Consider the following 21,955-nt stretch of genomic DNA (forward strand, 5'->3'; position numbering starts at 1 on the left):
TGATTGACTGTAAGTAGAATTCACATTTGTTGATTTTAGTGAATAACTGGCGATCTGTGAGAGTTTGCAGAACAACTCTCAGATGAGTCGCATGCTCCTTCTCACTTCGAGAATAAATGAGGATATCATCAACAAAGACAATGACGAACAAGTCCAAATACTGTTTGAACACCCTGCTCATTAAGTCTATGAAAGTTGTAGAAGCATTGGTTAGTCCAAAAGACATAACTACGAATTCATAATGACCATACCGAGTTCTGAAGGCTGTCTTTGGAATGTCACTATCTCTGACTCTGAGCTGATGATAGTCGAATCTGAGGTCTATCTTTGAAAAATGACTAGCACCCTAAAGTTGGTCGAAGAAGACATCAATCCTGGGGATAAGATATTAGTTCTTGATGGAGACTTTATTCAACTGATGATGGTCAATGCACATCCTGAGAGCACCATCTTTCTTTTTCACGAATAACACTGGAGCACCCCATGGAGAGATATTGGGTCTGATGAAGCCCATCTAGAAGGTCTTTCAACTGTTCCTTTAATTCCTTAAGCTTAATTGGAGCCATTCTGTAAGGAGGAATCGAAATGGGATGGGTATCTGGAAGGAGATCAATTCCGAAGTCAATTTTCCTTTTGGGAGGAACTCCGAGAAGATCTTCTGGAAACACTTTTTAGAAACTCATTTACTACAGAAACTGACTCAAGAGTTGGGGTTTCAGAATTTGAATCCTTGACCCGAACAAGATGGTATATATACCCTTTAGAGATCATCTTTTTGGCCTTAAGGTAAAAGATAAATCGACCTACAGGTACCGAACAATTACCCTTCTATTCAAAGACTGGCTCGAAACTAAAACCAAACGATCCTAGTTCTACAATCGATTGAGGCATAACATGAATGTAACCAATCCATGCCTAAATGATATCAAAGTCTACCATTTCTAACTTTAAAAGGTCTGCAGAGGTGACTTTCTGAGAGACTGTAACAGGGCAATTTCTGTATACCCGTCTAGCTATAACTGGGCCACTAACTGGAGTAGAGACTGAGAAGGGTTCTGAGAGAGTTTCTAGACTGACACCGAAGTTTACGAAGAGTATTTCTGGATCTAACAACGCATAAACATCTAAATAAAAGACTCGTAACGTACCAGTGACCACATCAAGAGAATCTTCCTGGCCCTGGCGAGCCTGGAGAGCATACAATCTATTCTGGCGCTGACCGCCACTTGTACCAGATGAAGCACCTTGCTGAGTTGGGCAACCTGTTGGTGTTGCTGGAGTGTAGAGTGAGCCCTATTATTGTTACCTCATTGCCCCTACCTGGCAGAAGAACAATCCTTCAACCTATGGCCAGACTGACCACACCCAAAACATCATTCCCTGCCTGCAAGACACTCGCCCGGATGGTTCTTACCACACTTTAGACAAGTTGGGAAAGTCCTGTTACCTGAAGTACTCCCTTGAGACTTAGAGCCCGATGCCCTACCTTTATGCTCCTATCGAAACCTAGGGGATGGAGCACTAGCTGATAAAAGTGCTGGGGCTGTAGATTTCTGTTGAAACTGTGAGCGATTCCCATCGCCCGACTTTTGCTGAGAGTACTCATAGTTACCTGTTCTAGCCTTTTTGTTATCCTTAGCCAATTTCCTAAGATTATCCCCCTGAACATGTTGAGCGTGAGTCATGAGTCTTGAGATGTCCATATCCCTTAGAAGCATAGCATTCCTGCACTCGATCTTCACCAGATCGGATACCCCAAACAGAAACTTACTCATTTGTGCCTTCGAATCATCAACCATATGTGGAGCATACCTGGAGAGTTGTGTGAACTTCAGCCCATACTCTTGGACCGACATTGAAACCTGCTTCAAGTTCATAAAGTTTTGTACCTTAGCTTCTCTAAATTCCCTTGGGAAGAACCTATCTAGAAAAGCTCCGGTAAAACACTCCCAAGTCACAGGAGCTGCATATTGTCCTTCCACTGCGTGAACCATATGTGAGCCAGGCCACATCCTTAAGCTGGTAGGATGCCAACTCCACCCTATCATTACCAGTCACTTGCATCAGCATAAATATCTTCTTGATCTCATCAATGACGTTATGTGGATCCTCACCAACCTGCGACCCTAGAAACTCAGGCGGATTCATCTGAGCAAAATCTCGAACCCTAGCTACAGTTGATCCACTATTAGTGTTTGCAAGAACTGAAGCCTGCTGATTGTTCTGGTTAGTCATACTTCGAGCCAAGAGTTGAATCGCATTCCGAAATTCTACATTCGTAATTTCATGGTTTGGGACTGGAGGAACTGCGTTAGCATTGTTTGCATTCGCATTCTGTGCGTAAGCTCTATGAGGAGGCATGATCTGAAACGCATAACGGAGGATTAGAAATGAGAAGTTGGATCATACCTCACACATGATAAGAATAGCAAAGAAAGTGAAGTTTTTCTCAAATTACTTCGTAGCCTCCCTCTCATAGAATGTGGTGCACTTCACACCCATAAAAGAGACTTTACTTAGTGCGGCTTTCAGACATCTTAGGACTCTTGAACCTAATGCTCTAATACCAAGTTTTTTCATGCCCCGAGGCTACCCCCTTAATGTAACACGGGACCTAGGATCACGAGTGACCCCAAGCTAATCCGAGTCTGGCATATACTAAGCATACTGAGAATAACTAAATAAAAGATATATTATGCGGAAGCTAAACAATAGATAACTGATAGTGGGGAATACCCAAAACTTATCTGAATGTATAAAAAGACTTTCTAAGAGTTTTGTGTTACTGAACAATCACTCAAAAGCTAAAGCTGAATCTAATACTATGTCTGAAAAGCCTCTACTGACTAGAGTTGTTGGGACTTCCTCTCGTGGCTAGTTGGTGATCATTGGAGTTCGTAGAGGTGGTGAGTCCTCATACTCCGACGACCATGTCACCTTTATTATTTTTATATGTCTTTACTTTGTATCAAATGTTTTTTATGGTATAAAGGTTACGTCCCGACCACTTCTTCGATGTAATAGATGACTTGTCAAGACTATGTTAGACTTATGCTATATTGTCAAACACTTTACTTTGATATGAATTCTCTTATTTCTATTATATTGTGTATATGCATGTCAAGCGGCTTGTGTATGGCCTCTCGGGCCTCATACGCCATATCACACCTAGGGTGTACATTGGATAGTGACACTAGTACTACGAAATCATTCACAAATGTTTCATAATCACAAAAATAGCTCCTTTAAAATCATGATTTCATAACATATTCATAAGAGACATTTTAATTGAAAGCATCAAAATCATGATAGTATTTTCATAGTAAGAAGTAATTCAATCAAAAGTATCTTAAAATCATGTCATTCTTTCATAAGGGGTTACTTCAATCAGAAGCCTCAATTTTCATAAAACTGATTGATACTTTAATTGAAATCATTCATAACATAATGCATGCATATCAACATAGCTTTGAATCATATCATAAAATACTCATATGACATGAGTTCATAAAAATATTATTGAAATATGATCAAATCATGCATAATAAGATCATTCATGAAGAGAAAACTTTAATCCCAGCGTTCTTCGTGTAGGACCATTTCCCAAAGATCGAGTTTGTATTGACACGTTAGGAAGAAATATTTAGATTTTTTCTAAGGGGATCATCGAATAAGAACTTATCACACGTTTGAATCAAAACTCCGAGGCGATCATCATTGCACAACTCCGATAGCAGTGCTTTCAGGCTTATATCAAATCTCCCGTAAAGAGAATTCATTTGTATCTTGTAGACGTAATCTATCGCTACATTCCCATCTTTTTTAGCCTTTATCAAGTTCTCTGAGAGAGTGGTAACAAAGTCTTTAAATGGACTTTCCTCACTCTTCACAAAGAGGTATCCACTCATTGGGACTGTAGTGTAGCCTATTTTTTTTCCATACTTAAATCGCCGATGACAATTTTATCTATTGTAAAATCTTTTAATGAAGGAAAAAAAGTTCAATCAACATTTATATAAGGAACTTCGTGTTTTTAAGTAATATAGATTAATGTTGTTTGCTAGAGAGCATTCATTTGATTGCACTTACTAGAAATTATAATCTAATTGGTTCAGACATTAGACTAGTAAGTGAAACTATTTTCATTAAGATTTAAGTACTTAATTGGTCTGAATATGTCTTAGTCATTAAGATCTAAAACAGAGTCTTAATATCACTAAGATGTATTCTCGTGTGGATAATATTCACTGTCACTCTATCCACAATCACCAACCACCACCACTAACCACCTTTGCCATCACTATCACTACCACCATCAGCATTGTCAACCACCATTACCGTCATTTACCACCAACCACTTCTTCCATCAAAACTACCACATTTGCTAACCACTATTGTCAGATGCTACCACACTTACCTCCTCAATTATTATAATTGTATTCATTGTTCCCTTGCCTCGGTAGTCACTATCTTCACCATCACTATAAATCACTACGATCAATTTCTACTACCAACAAACTTCACCATCACAACTAACACTGCCACCATACCACCATACATTCTTCAGTCACCACCACCACCACCATATTTACCCATTTTGCAGCTTCCACCTCCACCACCACTATCAGTCACTACCACCACTACATTCAATCTCTACTATCAACCACCTCCATAATCATGACTAGCACCGCCTTCAACTACCACAAATACATCATCAACTACCACACATTCTTCATCTACCACCATTAACACCCACCAACTACTAACCATCAACCAACTTCACCAATATAGCTACCAACACCATCACCAATCGCTATTATTATAACAGTTACCACAATACCATTCACCTCCACCGTCACAACTATCACCACTATCATTACTAACCTCTAACAACAACTATCACCTTCACCATCACCATCACCATCACCACTACAAACTATTTCCACCATTACCAGCAAGCATAAGTGTTTATTTTTAATCAAATAATGACTTTATTTTAATTTTTAATATTTGATTAATTTTTATTTGAATTGTATTTTTATTCTATACATATAAATAAATCATGTATATTCAGATGTTGAAAAAAAAACAGTCTTAATTATTTAGTGTTCAGATCTAGATCAGATAACATTTTAATAATTGAAATGTGACATTTAAATTCAGATGACATTCAGATTCAGACGTGTTAATCTTAACGAAAAATAAATAAGGCCTTAAAATACTAGATGATTTATATTTGAACTTTGTTTGAGTAAAAGGTTAATAGATATCCAAATATTGTTGCGCTATATGTGGAGAGTAGGGGCTAATAGTAACCTCCACCTTTTCTCTTCTCACTATTAGTAATATTATTTAGTAATTGCGTAACTTCTTATTCTTCTATGTATGTGACTCTATATTTATTGTTTTACTTATTATTAATAATCTCAAGGATGACATTCATCGTTTAAAAGAAAATAATGTCACCATAGAAAATAGACTTGATAATATTGAAAGTCTTAAAAATCCGGATAATTGTTCTTAATCTTCATATGGAGATGAAGGTGATAACTTTCTTCAAACGCTTAAGTTTAAAGAGAAGGATAAAGATAATTTTTTGTTTTACTCAAGGTGCCTTTACAAGTATAAACAATCTTGGCAAGATTAATGAAAACTTTTACTATCCAAGTCCGCCCTAACGCCCTCCTGGCTAACGAGTAATTCAACGGATTTATTCGACAGTCTTTCAAGAATCTGCCTGGATCATTTTAACTTAACCTTAGTATAACTGTTCAATATGTTTCAACAATAGACATAATCGTCATTTCTTATAGTAACTTAGTATGTTATAGTCCAACACAAATAGTCTAGCATATCATTTAGGCTAAGCACATAAAGATAAGAATAAATAAAATTTAAAATGTACCTGGAGTAGCACTCCTGAGGAACTTGAAGTATGAACCAAATTGAAAGCTTTTATTAAACAAACTCGAAGATTTACAGAAGAAAGTATTACAATACTAGAGAGAGAGGGGTTCTACTCGAAGATTTACAGAAGAAAGTATTACAATACTAGAGAGAGAAAGGGGATCTAAGACTTGCCTCACTAAAGAAAATCTCGTCTCCTTATATAGAGGTCGGGAATTCTAAAACGATAAGATAATATGGCCTGCACAATTTACAATGGCCAATAAGAAAAGGATAAGACCGACAAACAAACATGGTCTTTCCACTAGAAAATGTGGCCTACATCTATTATTATGGTCTTCGTTTAACTTTATTAAAGTCTTTGACCTATTACCCCAATTATTTTATTTGTGGGGCCTTCTTTATTTTACACCTTTCCTTTTCCTTTGTCTTTGCAGGCGGTGTTGTTGGAAGATTCTTCCACTTGGTCTTGGAGTCTTTGGAGAAGAGTATCGATATCAATCTCTTTGTTGCTATTAGCACTTTGTGCTTCTCCTACCATGCATGATTCTTCATCATCATTGGTGTGGCTAGCTGATGCCATGGATATATCTCTTACATCTATGTCGAGATTTTTCATTAAATCTCTTTTTACTTCCTCCATGTATAAAGCTATTGCTTCTGATTTGGATATCAATCCCTTCTTCATCTGAAGTTTTCTTGCAATCTGCTTGAATGGACTAAGATCATCCACTTGTGATTTTGATCTTTCTGTATTTTGATATTTATCCATTGTTGTATTAATTAAATCTATAATTTCTTGACCATGGATTTTTCCTTCGAGGTCTTTTTGTATTAATTTATTTCAAAACTTTGTATAAAAAGTCCTTTATAAACATGGGAATCCTTCAGGGGTACTATTAACCTCTACAGACCATTTCATGATCCAAGGAATTCAGAATTCTATAAAAAAAAATACATTAAGGACATACCGTCAAAGAATATATTATCCTTCTCTAAACTTATGAGTTTAGGGGAGATATCCACCCATTCAGAATATAATTCTTTGTAAGGTTCTGGTAATATTTTTACTGAGAGACCATATAAAGTCCACCATTGACAAAATCAATTTGGAATCGGTTGGTTAAAAACTTGAGAGCATATTTTTATAAATCAAGAATGCTTTTTATTAGAATTTTCATATGATAAAGCTCTATTAAAGCTATCCATATAGTCCCAGTAATTACATTTTACTGCCACCTTTTGAATCTGGATGGATATAATCCCTTTATTTTAATAGGCTCATTCCCCATTCTTCTGGAGCCATAACTCTTTTTATTATAATTTTTGAAAAGTAATAAACTTTTTCAGTGTTGGCCGGGTAGAAATGCTGGAATTCACCAGACCCTATTGCTGAGAGTATCATCTCATAATGCATCTTGTATTTATAAGCATGTGTGGTATAATAAACTGAATCTAGATACATGTGCATTATTTTCCATGGGTCATTTTTTCATCATAAATCACTTTGTTCAAGAAGAAGTATAACTTCTCTTTAATTATTTTTGATCAAATATTTCTATGTTCTCTTCATCTGTGAGAACTGTGGAATATGATTGATGAATATTATCCTTTCCTTGTTTGGATTGCATAAAATCCAAGAATTCCTTGTACATTGGATGGTATGTATCAAGACCATTTGTAGAAGCAATATTTGCTGCTATTAACCTTTGATTTCCCACTTGAGCGAGGATATTACCTCTGCCAGTTCCTGCTTTCCCTCTTCCCCTCCTTGAGGGTGGAGGCCATGAAGGTCTCATCCTGTTGTTAAGATGGAAAGAATTAGTTTAAATATTCTCTTGTAAGAAAATCAGGCAAACTATTATCTGAACCCTTTTTATAATGGATATCGAAATCAAATGGAGCTAATAAAGCCTGCCATCTAGCAAATATTTATTTCGAAATATCATGTTTACAGTCTTTATTAAACATGAATTTAGCATCTTGGCAATCTGTTTTTATTAAAAAAAATTGGTTATATAAATCTCCCTTAAATTTTAAAACACTTTTCACAATAGCCAAGATCTCTTTTGCTATCGTGGCATAGTTTTCTGGCTACTATTCCATTTGCCAGAATAAAATTGAACAATGTAATCCTGCTTATTGTCAGGGCAATATTGTGTTAAAACACCACCATACCCAATATCTGAAGCATCAGTCTCAACTGTCTTCTCCCAATTTGGATTAGCTAATGTAAGACAAGGAAGATTTTTAACCTTAGACTTAATTCCATGAATCGCTTCAGTATGACTATTATTCCAGGCCGGAGGGTTCTTTTTCAATCTATCATATACGATAGTTGTATCTTTAGCTAGATCCTTTATAAAAGGGGCAACATAGTTGAGGCTTCCAAGAAATCTTTGTAATTGAGTCTTCTCAGTCAATATATTAGGGAATTTAGAAGCAAATTCAATACTTCTATTTATTGGACTAATTTGTCCATTTTCAATGTAATGTCTCAAAAATCTAACATTTGTTTGAAACAGTGCCATTTTTGGACTAGAAATAACCAATCCATTTTGAATAATGATTTTTAAAAATAAATCTAAATGTTTAAAATGTGTTTCCATAGTTTTGAAAAATACTAAGATATTATCTATGTAAACAATTATAAAATTTCTATAAGGTATGAAAATATCATTCATAATTTTTTGAAATTCTGATGGAGCGTTTTTCAAGCCAAAAGGCATAACATTCCATTAGAACTGTCACATAGGAACATTAATAACAATTTTATATCTGTCTAATTCAGTAATCTGAATATGCCAATAACCTGATTTTAAATCAAATTTAAAAAAGATAAGTGCATCATAAACTTTATCAAGTAGATCCTTTTTATTAGGGATAGGATATCTAACCATTTAAGAGCTTTATTAAGAGGTTTATAATTAATAACTAACATGGGGGCACCTCTTTCCTGTTCAACATGTTTATTAACATAAAAAGTTGTACAAGACCAAGGCTACTTAGAATGCCTTATAAGGCCTCTTTGAAGCAAAGAATCAATCTTTTTTTGCATAATTCTAAATATTCAGAATTCATTTGACAAGGTCTAGCTTTAATAGGAATATTACTATCATTAAAACTGTCCTCATAAGAAAGGCTGACCACATGCTTTTTTCTATTCCAAAATTCATTTGGGTGATCTCCACATATTTGAAAAGAGAACTGGTTTTTTAGAAAAGATATCTTTTCTTGCAGTTTTGAATTTTGTAAAACAGTATCAACTTCAATACTGTTGATTTCTTCTTTTATAAAGTTGACTTGTTGATTTTTTTAAATCAGTTTAGAAGATAGCTCATTAATCATTCTAGTAAAGGGTCTAGTTATAAACTCAAGTGTAAAAGGTTTTCCTTCTCAAGTTCCTACAAATTTTTTTATTATCCCAATAAGTTAGGGGGGAAATATCATTTATAAAAGGAACTCCTAAAATAATTTGGTTAGTAATATCTTTTACTAAAACAAAATTTTGTGGGATATAATTTTTCCCTTTACAAATAAAAGACTTGGGTGATTTATATTATATACCCATTTTGCTACCATTAGCAGATCTAAGACTGTGAGTAGTTTTATGAAAATATCTAAAAAGGATTAATCCTTTTTGTATGCAATTCAAATCAGCAACACTGTCAATTAAAGCTGTAAACTCTTTTTTTATAATTATAGTCAATAAGCAAAGTTATTTTTGTATAAATATTTTGAGAAGTAATTGATTTGAGATTTTGTAAAAAATTATCTTTATCCTTCTCTTTAAACTTAAGCGTTTGAAGAAAGTTATCACCTTCATCTCCATATGAAGATTCAGAACTATTATCCGGATTTTTAAGACTTTCAATATTATCAAGTCTATTTTCTCTGGTGACATTCTTTTCTTTTAAACGATGAATGTCATCCTTGAGATTATTAATCTCTTGCTTTAGATCACTGATCGTAGTAGGAGAACCTATAAGCTTCCTTCTTTCTAATAAGAGATTCTTGACATCAGTCATGGTGTATGAACCTTCTTTGGTAGGAACATCCTTTGGGAAGTGGAAGCATCACTAATTTTATCAATAATCTGGGTTCTTATTTTTGGGTTTTTAATAATTTGTAAGAGCTCTACTTTATCATTATTAATGACATTGATGCTTAATTTCTTGAACTGGAAATAGATCTTATAAAGATCATCTTCTTCCTTCTTATTATCGCAAGTTAGCCCTTGCTGACAATGCAAGCAATCATCATCTGATGACATATAATCTTCCTGGTGAAGAGCTTGTAGATCTTCACTTGTAGAGGATTCCTCATGGCTGTTGTACTCAGTTTCTGATTTTCCTGAATCAGAATGTAGCAGGATTTTGCATAAAGAGTCCTTGATATTATCATCTTTGTCAAGGTTTTTGATCTTTTCCTTGACTCTACAATCTTTAGCATAATGTCCAAATCTTCCAGATTTGTGGCAAATATCTGATTTGTTAAATTTTTGTCTAGATTTATAAAATCTCTTCTTCTCTTTGTAAGATTCGGCCCTTCTATCTTTCTTTTCAATTCTTCTTTTCTTCCATGCTTTATAATCCTTTTTGGAAAAAAATTCCTTAGAAGAATACATTTTTATCTTTGGAACTTGCTTTAGGGATATCCAAAGTGAATTGTTCACGGAATTCTCCTAATTGTTCTCTTTCATTAAGACGATGCCTTTTAACTTGTTGATTCAACTTGATTTCATTGCATAAAGAAAGTCCTTCTTGTACACAAGCACTTATGAGTTTTCCATAGGTATAACTGTCATAGTCAATACTATGACTATCTCCTCTAAGAGTTTTTCTAACTCTTTCGGCAAATAAGAGCCGATAAACCATCTATAAACTTGAATTTTCAATGAGAGCTATTATATTCTGGTAACTCCATAACTTTGCTAAGGAAGACATCTTTATAAAATCTGAAAGATGTGAGGGTCTTGCACCTAAGGTTTTGGAGCAAAGTTCTAATGGTCTTGCTATTATCAGACCATCTTTCTGAGAAATGTTCTATTATATTGAGAACAAGGGTATACACAACATTCTGGGTAAGATTTTGTTCTCCTTCTTGCTTTACCGCTCGAAGAATCTTATCCCTTTTCTCAGGGTTTAAATAATTATCCCACTAGCCCTTTAAGTGACCAGTAAAATCAGCCGTTATCATATCAGCAATAATTTTATTACTATTCTTATTAGCCTTACAGATAGTGCTGTACATAAGCATTCTATGTACCGTTATATAAATCTGTCTATCTGTATAACCATCTATGTTCCATTCATAGATTTCTTTTCCATTATAACTAATAGTTATAATGTGTTCATGTTCCTCTAAAAGCACATCTTGAGGAGTAGGTCTAGGATAATAGTAGATCGTCCAGTTTTACTCAAGGTACCTTTACAAGTATAAACAATTCTGGCAAGATTAATGAAAACTTCTACTATCCGGGTCCGCCCTAACGCCCTCCTGGCTAACGGGTAATCCAACAGATTATTCGACAGCCTTTCAAGAATCTGTCTGGATCATTTTAACTTAACCTTAGTATAACTGTTCAATATGTTCCAACAATAGACATAATCGCCATTTCTTATAGTAACTTAGTATGTTATAGTCCAATACCTCTATATTTTGTTATTTAACTATCATAATTTTCTCGCAATTCTGCTTCAATAACATTTTCTTAAGTCAAATGTCTATTGAAAAAAACTTTTATATCTTACAAAAGTAAGAATAAGATCTATAGATTGTTAGGAGTCGTTTGGTATGAACAAGTTATCGTGAGATTAATTATCCAAAGATAAATTATTCTGGAATAAGTTATCTCACCCGTATATATGAGATAACTTATCATATCACCATGATATAAGTAGTGAAATAAATAATCCAATTACTATTTAATACCTCTGACCAAACACAAAATGAAATAATCTTATACTATATCATAAATTATTATACGTTATACCTCCGAACTAACGACTCCTTAGTTATTATATCAAGAATAGGCACAAAGGATAGTGAGGGTGAAGAGAGGGCGGCGTATAGAGAAAGGGGTGGGTTGATATTGAGTGGCGCAGGGTTGAGGTTTCATTGCCCTTTTATTATGTGGTCACAAAGAAGAGGATTTCCTAAAAGCTAAAAACCAAAGAAAAGGGAAAAAAGAAAATAAAGAGAAGAAAAAGCAATGCTAGAATTAGTAGAGCAGTAGTATAGCAGATAGATAAACATATACTGATATATATAGATAGATAGAAAATAAAAAATACTAATAAAATTAAAACCCTCTCCCTCTTCCACTTTCTCTCTCTATCTCAGCTAAGACATTGAAGAAGACGAAGAACAGCAGCCAAGCAGAAGAATTCTCATATCTTTTTGCTTTGTATTTTTCTGTGGTGTATACTTTTCTTCTTCGTCTTCCTATTTTTGTTTCATTTTCTTAATTTTTGTTTCATATCTTGTTATCGTTGAATCTGAATATATATTGTCATCAACGTCTGCAGTTAATGGATCCATTCAATTATGTTTCGTCCATAATCGAGCTTCGTAAAGGTGTATATATCAATATCTATATCTCTATCTCTCTCTGTCTCAGATCTTATATTTTTGGTTGATTTGTTGTTTTGTTTCTGTTCTTAGTGTTCAATTTCAATTTTCTTGTAGAGATTCATGGAGATCTGCGGATATTATTTGTCTCGGAGCATTAAGTTTTTTTTTTAGTTTAATAGTATTGTTTATTCAGTAATTATGTGATTTTATGTCTTTTTGTAGTGATTTACGTGGTTTATTGAAACGATTTGGTTGTATACTGAGGTTTAGAAAATTCACTGTTGCGTTGCATGATTAGGATTTATCACTGTTAAGTGACTTTCAGTAAAAAATAAGATGATTAGCTTATTGAATTGTAGGACATCTTGTTAATTTGTTTAAACATGGGGATGTGTGACTCAATTGTCATGAAGCTCTGATAATTCTGGTTTATTTAACAAATTTGCATATTTTTATTCTTGTAGATGCTATGAGCGCAATTACTTAGTATTGGAATGAAATGGATGTGATATAGAGTTGGGTGGATAAGGGGTTGATACAGCTTACTTGATGATCAGGCTTGTTGATTGAAGTAACTGAATATACACTGAACTAAAAATTTAGATGAATCTACACATGATCATGCAATTAGTTAGTATTATCATACCACGTAAAGTTATTTGTTTATACTTGTGTCTGTTCCTAATATCAGTAATATCTGATTTTGTTTGTAGTGATAAGGTAACATTGACTTAGATTATTCTTGTCGGTTTGAACTATGAAAAGAGGTCATTTGTGCTTATGATTATCTTTTATCTTGACCTTTGAACTTAAAAAGATGTTGATAAACAGAGTTAAGTTCTTAAGTGAGCTTTTCATTTTCTTTTTTGGCAGGGTTTGGGTGATATTGACTGCATAGTTGCGCCATCTTATAATTAGAAGTTTCATGATGTATGTAGAGACCCTTTTTTCTTAACCATCTAGAAACAAGACAAAAAGAAAAAAAATAACGAAGAAAAAAGAATGAGCTTATCAGGAAAAGGGACTCCAACCAGTGACAAAAAGCTAACCTTAGCAAAAGCGACAAGCTTGAATCCAAATGCTGCAGAATTTGTACCCTTTGCACTCAGATCACCCTCAGGTAGCACTAGCAGCACCGATGCATCAAAGTTCGCTAACTCCACTACTACTTTGGGAAAAGCTGTACTAGATAGATCAGAATCATCTGCTTCGAACAACTCAGATGATGAAGCTCACCAGTATTGGCGTCGCCAGCTCCCGGATGATATTACACCGGACTTCAATGTCATGGGGGAAGATGATTCTCATGGAATCAGCAGTCTTCCATTTTCTAGATTATCAGTAACTGATGTCAATGAAGCTTCATTATTCCCTGCCTCAACTGGCAGTAGCTTCATGTTGAAGGACCAGCAGGAGTTATCTCCTAGTCGCATTAATGGTAGTAGTTTTGTTGAAAAGACAGGATATCCTATTACATCTTTTGGCGAAGATGCTTCCTCAACTAGTTTTCATCTGCCTTCTAAACCCTGGGATAAGCCATCGCTGACCAATGACCAGCCTTTTGCCAATATTAGGGAGGGGCCTCATTATAATGGGAATTCAGGAAACAGCTTCTTTGCAGACATGATGAACGAGCCACCATTTTTTGAAGCAGATGTAAACCCTCTTGAATTTTTAGCCTCTCAATTTCCTGGTTTTGCTGCTGAAAGTCTTGGAGAGGTGTACTATGCCAATGGAGGTGACTTGAATCTGACAATTGAAATGCTTACTCAGCTTGAGGTATGGTTCATTTTCTCAATCTTTATGGATATAGTAGTGTAGAAATTGTTTAGTTTTATCAGGAAATTGGCTTTTTAATCTTCAAGAATTGATATGTTAGCTTAAAGTTACTGCAGTTATATTGATCAGTATGGGCTGGGATTTGGTGGTCTATTTGACTTTCTTTTTTATCATGTTTTTTATTTCAAAAAGAATCTTTTCCAAGTGTTTCCAACTTTTGAGAAATATTATTCAGTGATTAGAATTATTTGAGCACTGTGTCTTCATTAAATTAAGTAATTCAGATTTTCTCCACACATGATGTTTAAACGTTCTACGGTTAAAGATGTCTAGAAATTCAATTATGTGGTAAGTTTAGTGAATCAGCTACTTACAAAAGAAAGTTTAATCAGTTAGCTTCTATCATTGAGTCTCAGTATCCTAGTAGTCTATGTCATTTATCTATTTCTTAGATTGTCTAGAGTCCGAAGCATTAATTCTTCTGAGGATTATACAAAATAAGTCGGATGTTCAGTCAAATTATTTGTACTGAACAGAACAGTGGTTATGGACACAATGTGGGAAATGGTAAAACTTCTGATCATATCTCTGATAGTTTTGAAGATTGATTTTCAATTGGATACTATGTTCTTTTGGAACCTTCAATTACATACTTATGGCTCAAAACTCTTTTTTACAGCTTCAAGTTGATGGTGGGTTTAATCAAAATATGAATTCAAAAGCCTTGTCTGCTCCAAATCTTAGTGCTCTGGATTTCCCTGCTCTTTCTGTGGCGGAAAGTCAAAACAGCAGCCTAAAGTACTCTGGCAGTGATGCTCAACAAAATGTCAATCCCTATAGGCCTTCTGAAAAAGAGAGCACCCTTCTGTTTAGATCTGGCTCTTCCATCCCTTTTCGAGGTGCTACAGATTTTGCATCTGCTGTCAGGAAGATGGCATCTCAGGATTCTAGCATATGGAAGTATGATAGGACTGGAGTAGCTGATGGTAGTGTTGGATCAAGTAGAAATTCACCTGTATTGGCTAGCTCTTACAATGGTGGGCAGAGTAGGGGAGTTTATGGTGATAGGTTGCAGAGCCGAGGTTCCACACGTGCAGCTCCTGTCTGGCTTGAAACTGGAGAAGCAGTTGGTAATTTTTTCCTGAAGCAGCCAATATAATTTTGAATGTTCATTGAGGAAAATAATTTCTGCCCATCTATCTGCTTTGACTTTGTTGAGATTGCAGCAAATATATATTCTGAAATGCGGGAAGAGGCTCGTGACCATGCACGCTTACGTAATGCATACTTTGAACAGGTATGTGGTATACATGATGATTGCAAAGGTGGATAGAATATACGTAGATGTGAACTCACTTCAATGTTCATGCGTATTAGTATGTGATGCCACAAGGGCATAGTACTTTAGCCCTCTTCTCCCATAAAACCCCAAAGAGAAATAAGTAAGAAGGCCATGAAGGCGTGATGGATCCATGTATCACATGCTTGTAAGGGGAATTAACTTGGAATTCTGACCAAGAACTAATGATGATCCTTGGAAAAACTTACTGTAGGTGCTTGAATGTTGATGTGAAGTCAGAAGTGATACCATCTTCCTTTTTTCTTTTATTTTTTTGATATCAGAGCAATGCCCTGTGGCTCCTGGTTGTAGGTGATGCACAGGTTTGAAACTATGGAGAGTATGGGCCCACCCCTCTACCCTCCTTCCAGCCTAAATACCAGGCTTTGTGTGTGGCAGGATCGAACCTATGATGTTTGTCTATCCCTCACATCACATGTTGTGTCTTTACCACTGAACCAAAAGCCCTGCTTCTTTTATAGCAGAAGTGATTGCTGCTTGCACTATTCCTTTTTTAAAAAAAAAAAATCATGACCCAGGAAAAGGAATTGGAGCATTTCTTAGATTTTATTGAATTCTGATCTCACTGGACATTCAAATGACATATTGATCCTCTGCCTTGTATATTCTTCCATCTGTGGTGTCTAACTTCTACGTGATCTATTTTGAGATCAAAATAATGCATCTAGGTTCATTAACATCTACTTAACTTGATTACTTTTCTTTTCTTAAACAATTTAGCATCATTAGATACACGATTCTGTCATGGTTGTTTCTATTATTGTTTGTGCCTATATTCTTTGGCATTCTACTGTTAACTATTTTCCTGTTGTGAGATAAAAGGCACTTTGATTGCTGGATATAACTAAGTGTGCACATTTTAGCTTAGAGAAACAAATTGTGCAGTCTTCCTTAGTACAACTATGAAGTGAAAAAGGTTGTACAGGAAGAGATACAGTTGGTTAAAATCTACTTAAAAGAAATTATGAAATCATTTTTAAGTGTATTAGCAATAATGCTACTACGGCTGTACAAATCGCTAGACCATCTTATTATAGGGTTATCATAATATTTTGGATGTTACACCTGTGGAATGTTCGATTTTTAGCTTCACTACATGATGAATTCATTGTTCTTTTTTCTTTTTGGGATTGAGAATCATTGTGGCAGGAATTTACTCTATGATCATGTCAAGTAGTCTTGGCTCTCTTATGCCACACTACAAGATCCTTAATCTATGTAACTGTGTCTGAGTAGGCACGTCAGGCATATCTTATTGGTAACAAGGCTTTGGCCAAAGAACTGAGCGTCAAGGGACAGCTTCACAACATGCAGATGAAGGCAGCTCATGGGAAGGCTCAAGAATCTATATATCGCCTAAGGTCTGTTTTTATTTTTCCATGTCTATGCTCTGGCGCTTCTTTTGAGACACGGGTCTATCAAAAACAGCCTCTCTACCCCACAAAGGTAGGGGTAAGGTACATCCTACAATCCCTAGACCCCACTTGTGGCAGTGGGTATGTTGTTGTCTATGCTCTGACACCCTAAACTCTTCATATCTACGTTTTTCATATGCTCATGATGTCCTTTTAACAAGATTTTTGAACTCTAGAATTCTTTATTATCACAATCTTCATCTCACACAGTAACTTTTCAATGTTTTCTGCTCTATTCGAAATCATACCATCTTCCTATAGATTTCCAGCATTTTTCATGTATGTTCTGCTTGGGTAGCTTTTACAATTTCCAGGTGCTGTGATTTTCTGCTTCATCATTGTGTAATGACAAAAAATGACAGAGAGGATGCTAATGTTGAACATTCATGCTAATTGAGTTTATGGTGACAAAACATAACTTCCTCTGCTCATAAAGTTTTGTGCATCAGCCCCCGCCCTAAAAATCTCTTTGCCTCAACAAATATTTTTTAATATATAGAATATTTAGGTGTCTTAGTGGTGCTTAAAATTCTTTGCAGGAATCCAGAGATGCAGGGAAATGGGAGAGGACAAGAGAGAATCATAGATCTGCATGGTCTTCATGTTACTGAGGCCATTCATGTCCTTAAGCGTGAGCTGTCTGTGTTGAGGAATGCTGCCAGATCAGCAGACCAGCGAATACAGGTTTATATTTGCGTTGGAACAGGACATCATACAAAGGGTTCGCGTACTCCTGCTAGGCTTCCCATTTCTGTCCAGCGTTACCTGCTAGAGGAGGGCCTTGACTACTCTGAGCCACAACCAGGGCTTCTCCGAGTTGTGATATACTGAGGTGTGAAGGTATAGGAGTTTTTGACACGTCATTATCCTAGAAAATCCATCAGATGAAGAAAAAGAAAAAAAGAAAATTGTTGTACCTGTAAATGGGGGGAACGGAAGGTTAGTGCAAATTCTGGAAAGGGAAAATGAAAATGTGAAAAAAAGTGGAAGAAAATTGTATCATTTAAGGTTTAGTTGTTGGATAGGAGGATACGTTTTGTAGCTTGCGGGGACTTGCATCGGCCCCCTTCGATTTTGTAACGTTGGTTCTTTCTCACATTCCTTTTCATTTTGATTAGCCGATGTAACTGATAGAATTCTTTCACGTGAAAGCTGAAATTCACCAAGTGTTTTGGGCCTCAGTTGTTTTCATTAAGATTCAGACGTTTGAATCTGAGTAAGCATTTGAATATTAAGATCTAGGTGTTTTAATCTGGCTACACATCTGAATATTAAGATGTGGTCTCTAAATCTCTGAACATTGAATAATTATTATGGTGAGGTCTGCTCTTCTTCATCAACCAAATCAGCCCACCTAGAAGCACTTATCTCCCTTTGAATTTTGCTTAGAAATAATCAAGTCACTTGTCGAACTAGCATGAGAGAGTGATGAGATAATCAATTCACCTAGTACTGTCCCTTTAATTTTTTTTTTATCATGGGTTAATTTATCGTCGTATTAAAATTATTTATTTTTGATAGGCATATAATTTAAGGAATGAAGAACCATAATCGTTTCAGGGATAGGATGGACTTTGACTTACTAGTTGAAGTTTATTTTTGTCTTTGTGGTTAATGGTTTGATACACTAATTTATAATTTTGAACTTTATTTTTATTTTTCTGATTGATGATTTGATAGATTGTTTCAAGAAATCATCGTATCATTATATTTATTATTTATTATACTAAAAGTGGAAAGTCCTAAAGTTAAAAGTTGAAATACCATTTTATCCCTATTCTAATTCAAATTGTTATGAAATATCTAATGAGTTAAATATTAATTAATGAAAATATTTTCACAATCATTTCACCTCCTAATTTAATTACAAGCTAAAGAGTCATAAAGTGACAATATTCATTTTGCAAGTTATAAAGTGACCAGTTAATAACATATGATTAATATGTAAAAATAAATTGAAAATGAATATCGTTAATTTATTGGTTAACTTTTGAATAAAATTATTTTTATGGCAAGCTGAATTTTTCCTTTAACATATTGCTTTCAAGCATACATTTAGTTTACCCTAATAATAAGAATGATATTGGTTAATAACATGGAAAACTTTTCACATTTCTGATGAATATAGACAATTTAATTAAAGATAATTAATAGTTATGTAACTTAATGAAATCCTATTAAATATTAAATAATTGTTACATGTTGTCAAACCTTTTGTTTTCCACCATTTAGTAACAATTAACACTAATGCTGAATTTATATTGAATTTTCTCATTAATATTTCTTATATAAATGGATATCAAGAATGTGTATTACTTTCATCATTAAATGACACAAATCAACAGATATGTAACAATTCATTCACGTCTGTCAGTTCTACTTTTATTTTCTTTGCTCATTTTTTCCTCAAACCATTAATTGAAATGGTGAAGCTTTTTCATATTTTATGTAAGTTTTATGAGATCACATTTTGTTATATGTTATGCAAAACAGAAAACTACTTCTATAGTTTAATACTGTGCATTTCAATGTAGCAGTGGAATCAGACATGTGTGCTTTAAGTTCTTGGTTGAATCTTGAATTAGTCAATCCCGTTTTGTTTTATATTGTATTCTTGTATTTTATGATAATTATGTCCTATAATATATTGTGCGAAATTTATTATTTACAATATATTTAGATTAAGTTTTTGGGATAAACGTGCAAAACATGTTTCCTAAACTAGTATTATTAAAAGTGAGAAGATGCAAGATTTAAAGTTAGACTACCATTTTATCACTACACTAAATATTTTATTACACATCTAATTAATAAAATATTAAATAATAATCATATCACATTATATTAAATACTAAAAGTGGGAATAATCATATCATCATACTTATTCCTATATGATATACTATTAATCTTACATTGAAAAGTAAATTTACCTTTTAAAAAAAAATAATTTTTATCAACATGATAAGTATTTAAATGAGAGAGAAACGTGTGAAAATACTTAATGAAGTCTATTCATACACTTTGGGTTATTTTCTCTATTAAAGGTCAAGAATTTATTCATACTACTTTTTTTTTCCAAAGAAAACCATTAAATCTTTTCATTACAATTAATATTAGAATTTAGAAGTCCAAAAGTATATGGTCCTTCAACAATATTCCCTCTGTCCCTAATTACTTGTCCACTTTTGAATTGACACACCTATTAAGAAAATAATGATTGACATAGTGAGTTTACCATTTTACCCCTATTAATTATGTAGTGGATGAATTAAAAACTTAAGAGTTTCAACAAGCTCTACATTTTTCAAAGTAATTAATTAAGGTTATAATAGGTAAAAAAATTATCCTTTCTTGATTTGTCAAAATGGACAAGTAATTAGGGACAACTAAAAAAGGAAAAGTAGACAAGTAATTAGTGACAGAGGGAGTATCTTATAAAAGAGAAGTTGACCAATAGATTATCACAATTAAGTTTACAACTCTTTCTTGGCCAAAAATGTTGGTCTTGTTTTCTGTGTTAACGTTTCCTTTGATTCTCTATGTCTAACAATAATTGTCCACAATTAACTTGACATACTCCTTAAAAAATAATAAATAATAAGGGTAATATAACTATATTATTTTTTGACTTTATTAAATTTAATGCATTGAAATATGTTAAATGATAAATAATATTTAATAGCAAAGGTAAAATAGACACAAAAGATAAATATCTCTTGATTTTTTAAATTGAACAGGTAATGTTAGACAACTATTTTTAGTATAATGGACAACTATTACGGGAGGAGGGAGTAAATGTTTTAGTGAATTGGAGCTTTACTTTTAAAAGTATTTCACCAAGGAACTACTCCCTCTGTCCAAGTTATGTGACACTTTTCATTTTTCGAGAGTCAAACAGTTTAAATTTGACCGATAATTTGCGCATGAAATCTTCAAATATTTTAAAATGAAATTTATATATTTATAAACTACGTAAAAATTACTATAAGTCACAATAATTGTCAATTCAAAATATTTAAAAGAATTATGAAAAAATTACGGTCAAAGATAGACTTGTTTGAATCTTGAAATTTGAAAAATTGAAAAGTGCCACATAAATTGGGACGAAGAGAGTAATTTTTCTCTCATACCGTTTCTGTACATTTTCATTATGCACAGATGATGTAAATTTAACTATGTTTTTTATACGAAATTGCAGGAAAATATGGAAATGAGCAGTGCTTTAAAGGAATCTATTGGGAGTCGCCTCGGGGCTCGTTTTGGGGCGGGGCTCTAGCAAATCGCTTTGAGACTCAAGTGTGGGGCTTATTTCTGTAAGACTTACATTCTAAGTTTTCGACTGTACGCCCTAAGCATGTCCAACGTCCAACACTCGGGGCTTGCCTAACAGATCTTATACAAATTATGTGTTAAAATCATTAGTTAACATTGTTAACCCTCATAATTCTTGAATAAATGAATGGTACGTAATAATTTTTTAATCTATAGAGATAAGAAGATTGAGAGAAACTCAAATAACAAGTTGCAGTATCACATTTTTACTACTTCGTAACACTGTGAAGGTGATTTTATATTATGTAACATTTCTTTTAAAAATACGTAGCGAAATTTTACTTTCACTTATCATTGGTCTTCATGATTTTGTCATATGTCTCAATATTATCATATTTTATTTAGCTATTTGAAAGTAATTTTATTTTTATTCATGAAGGAGTGATGTTTTTACTATAATACTAGTAAGTTCATTGATTATTTTCTTTTAGGAGGGCAAATTGTATAGTATGATAAAAAAAATTCTAGAAACAATGATTCTTTTATTACTAGGAAGTTAAGATATTAGATTATTTATACCTGTATAGTCATGTTAGAAGTTTTATTTTCTATGAGTTTCCTTAATCATGTTTGTAATTATTTCAAA

General features: G+C 33.9%; 1 protein-coding gene across 3 annotated transcripts; it reads left to right on the forward strand.

Moving 5' to 3' along the window:
• The first annotated feature begins 12,058 nt into the window (after positions 1–12,058).
• On the forward strand, positions 12,059–18,218 carry LOC102592028 (polyadenylate-binding protein-interacting protein 7). 3 transcript variants are annotated; one of them, XM_006353776.2, is made up of 7 exons: positions 12,059–12,331; positions 12,438–12,486; positions 13,357–14,262; positions 14,942–15,392; positions 15,489–15,559; positions 16,859–16,983; positions 17,577–18,218. In XM_006353776.2, the coding sequence occupies exons 3-7, from the start codon at positions 13,486–13,488 to the stop codon at positions 17,866–17,868; spliced, it is 1,716 nt and encodes a 571-aa protein (XP_006353838.1). In that variant the 5' UTR covers positions 12,059–12,331; positions 12,438–12,486; positions 13,357–13,485; the 3' UTR covers positions 17,869–18,218. The 3 variants fall into 3 exon arrangements, with proteins under 3 accessions (XP_006353838.1, XP_006353840.1, XP_006353841.1); XM_006353778.2 differs by having other exon boundaries at positions 12,059–12,326; XM_006353779.2 differs by having other exon boundaries at positions 12,059–12,316.
• The last annotated feature ends 3,737 nt before the right edge of the window (positions 18,219–21,955 follow it).

This window comes from Solanum tuberosum, unplaced genomic scaffold (assembly GCF_000226075.1).
Source record: "Solanum tuberosum cultivar DM 1-3 516 R44 unplaced genomic scaffold, SolTub_3.0 scf00162, whole genome shotgun sequence".
Taxonomy (NCBI): domain Eukaryota; kingdom Viridiplantae; phylum Streptophyta; class Magnoliopsida; order Solanales; family Solanaceae; genus Solanum; species Solanum tuberosum.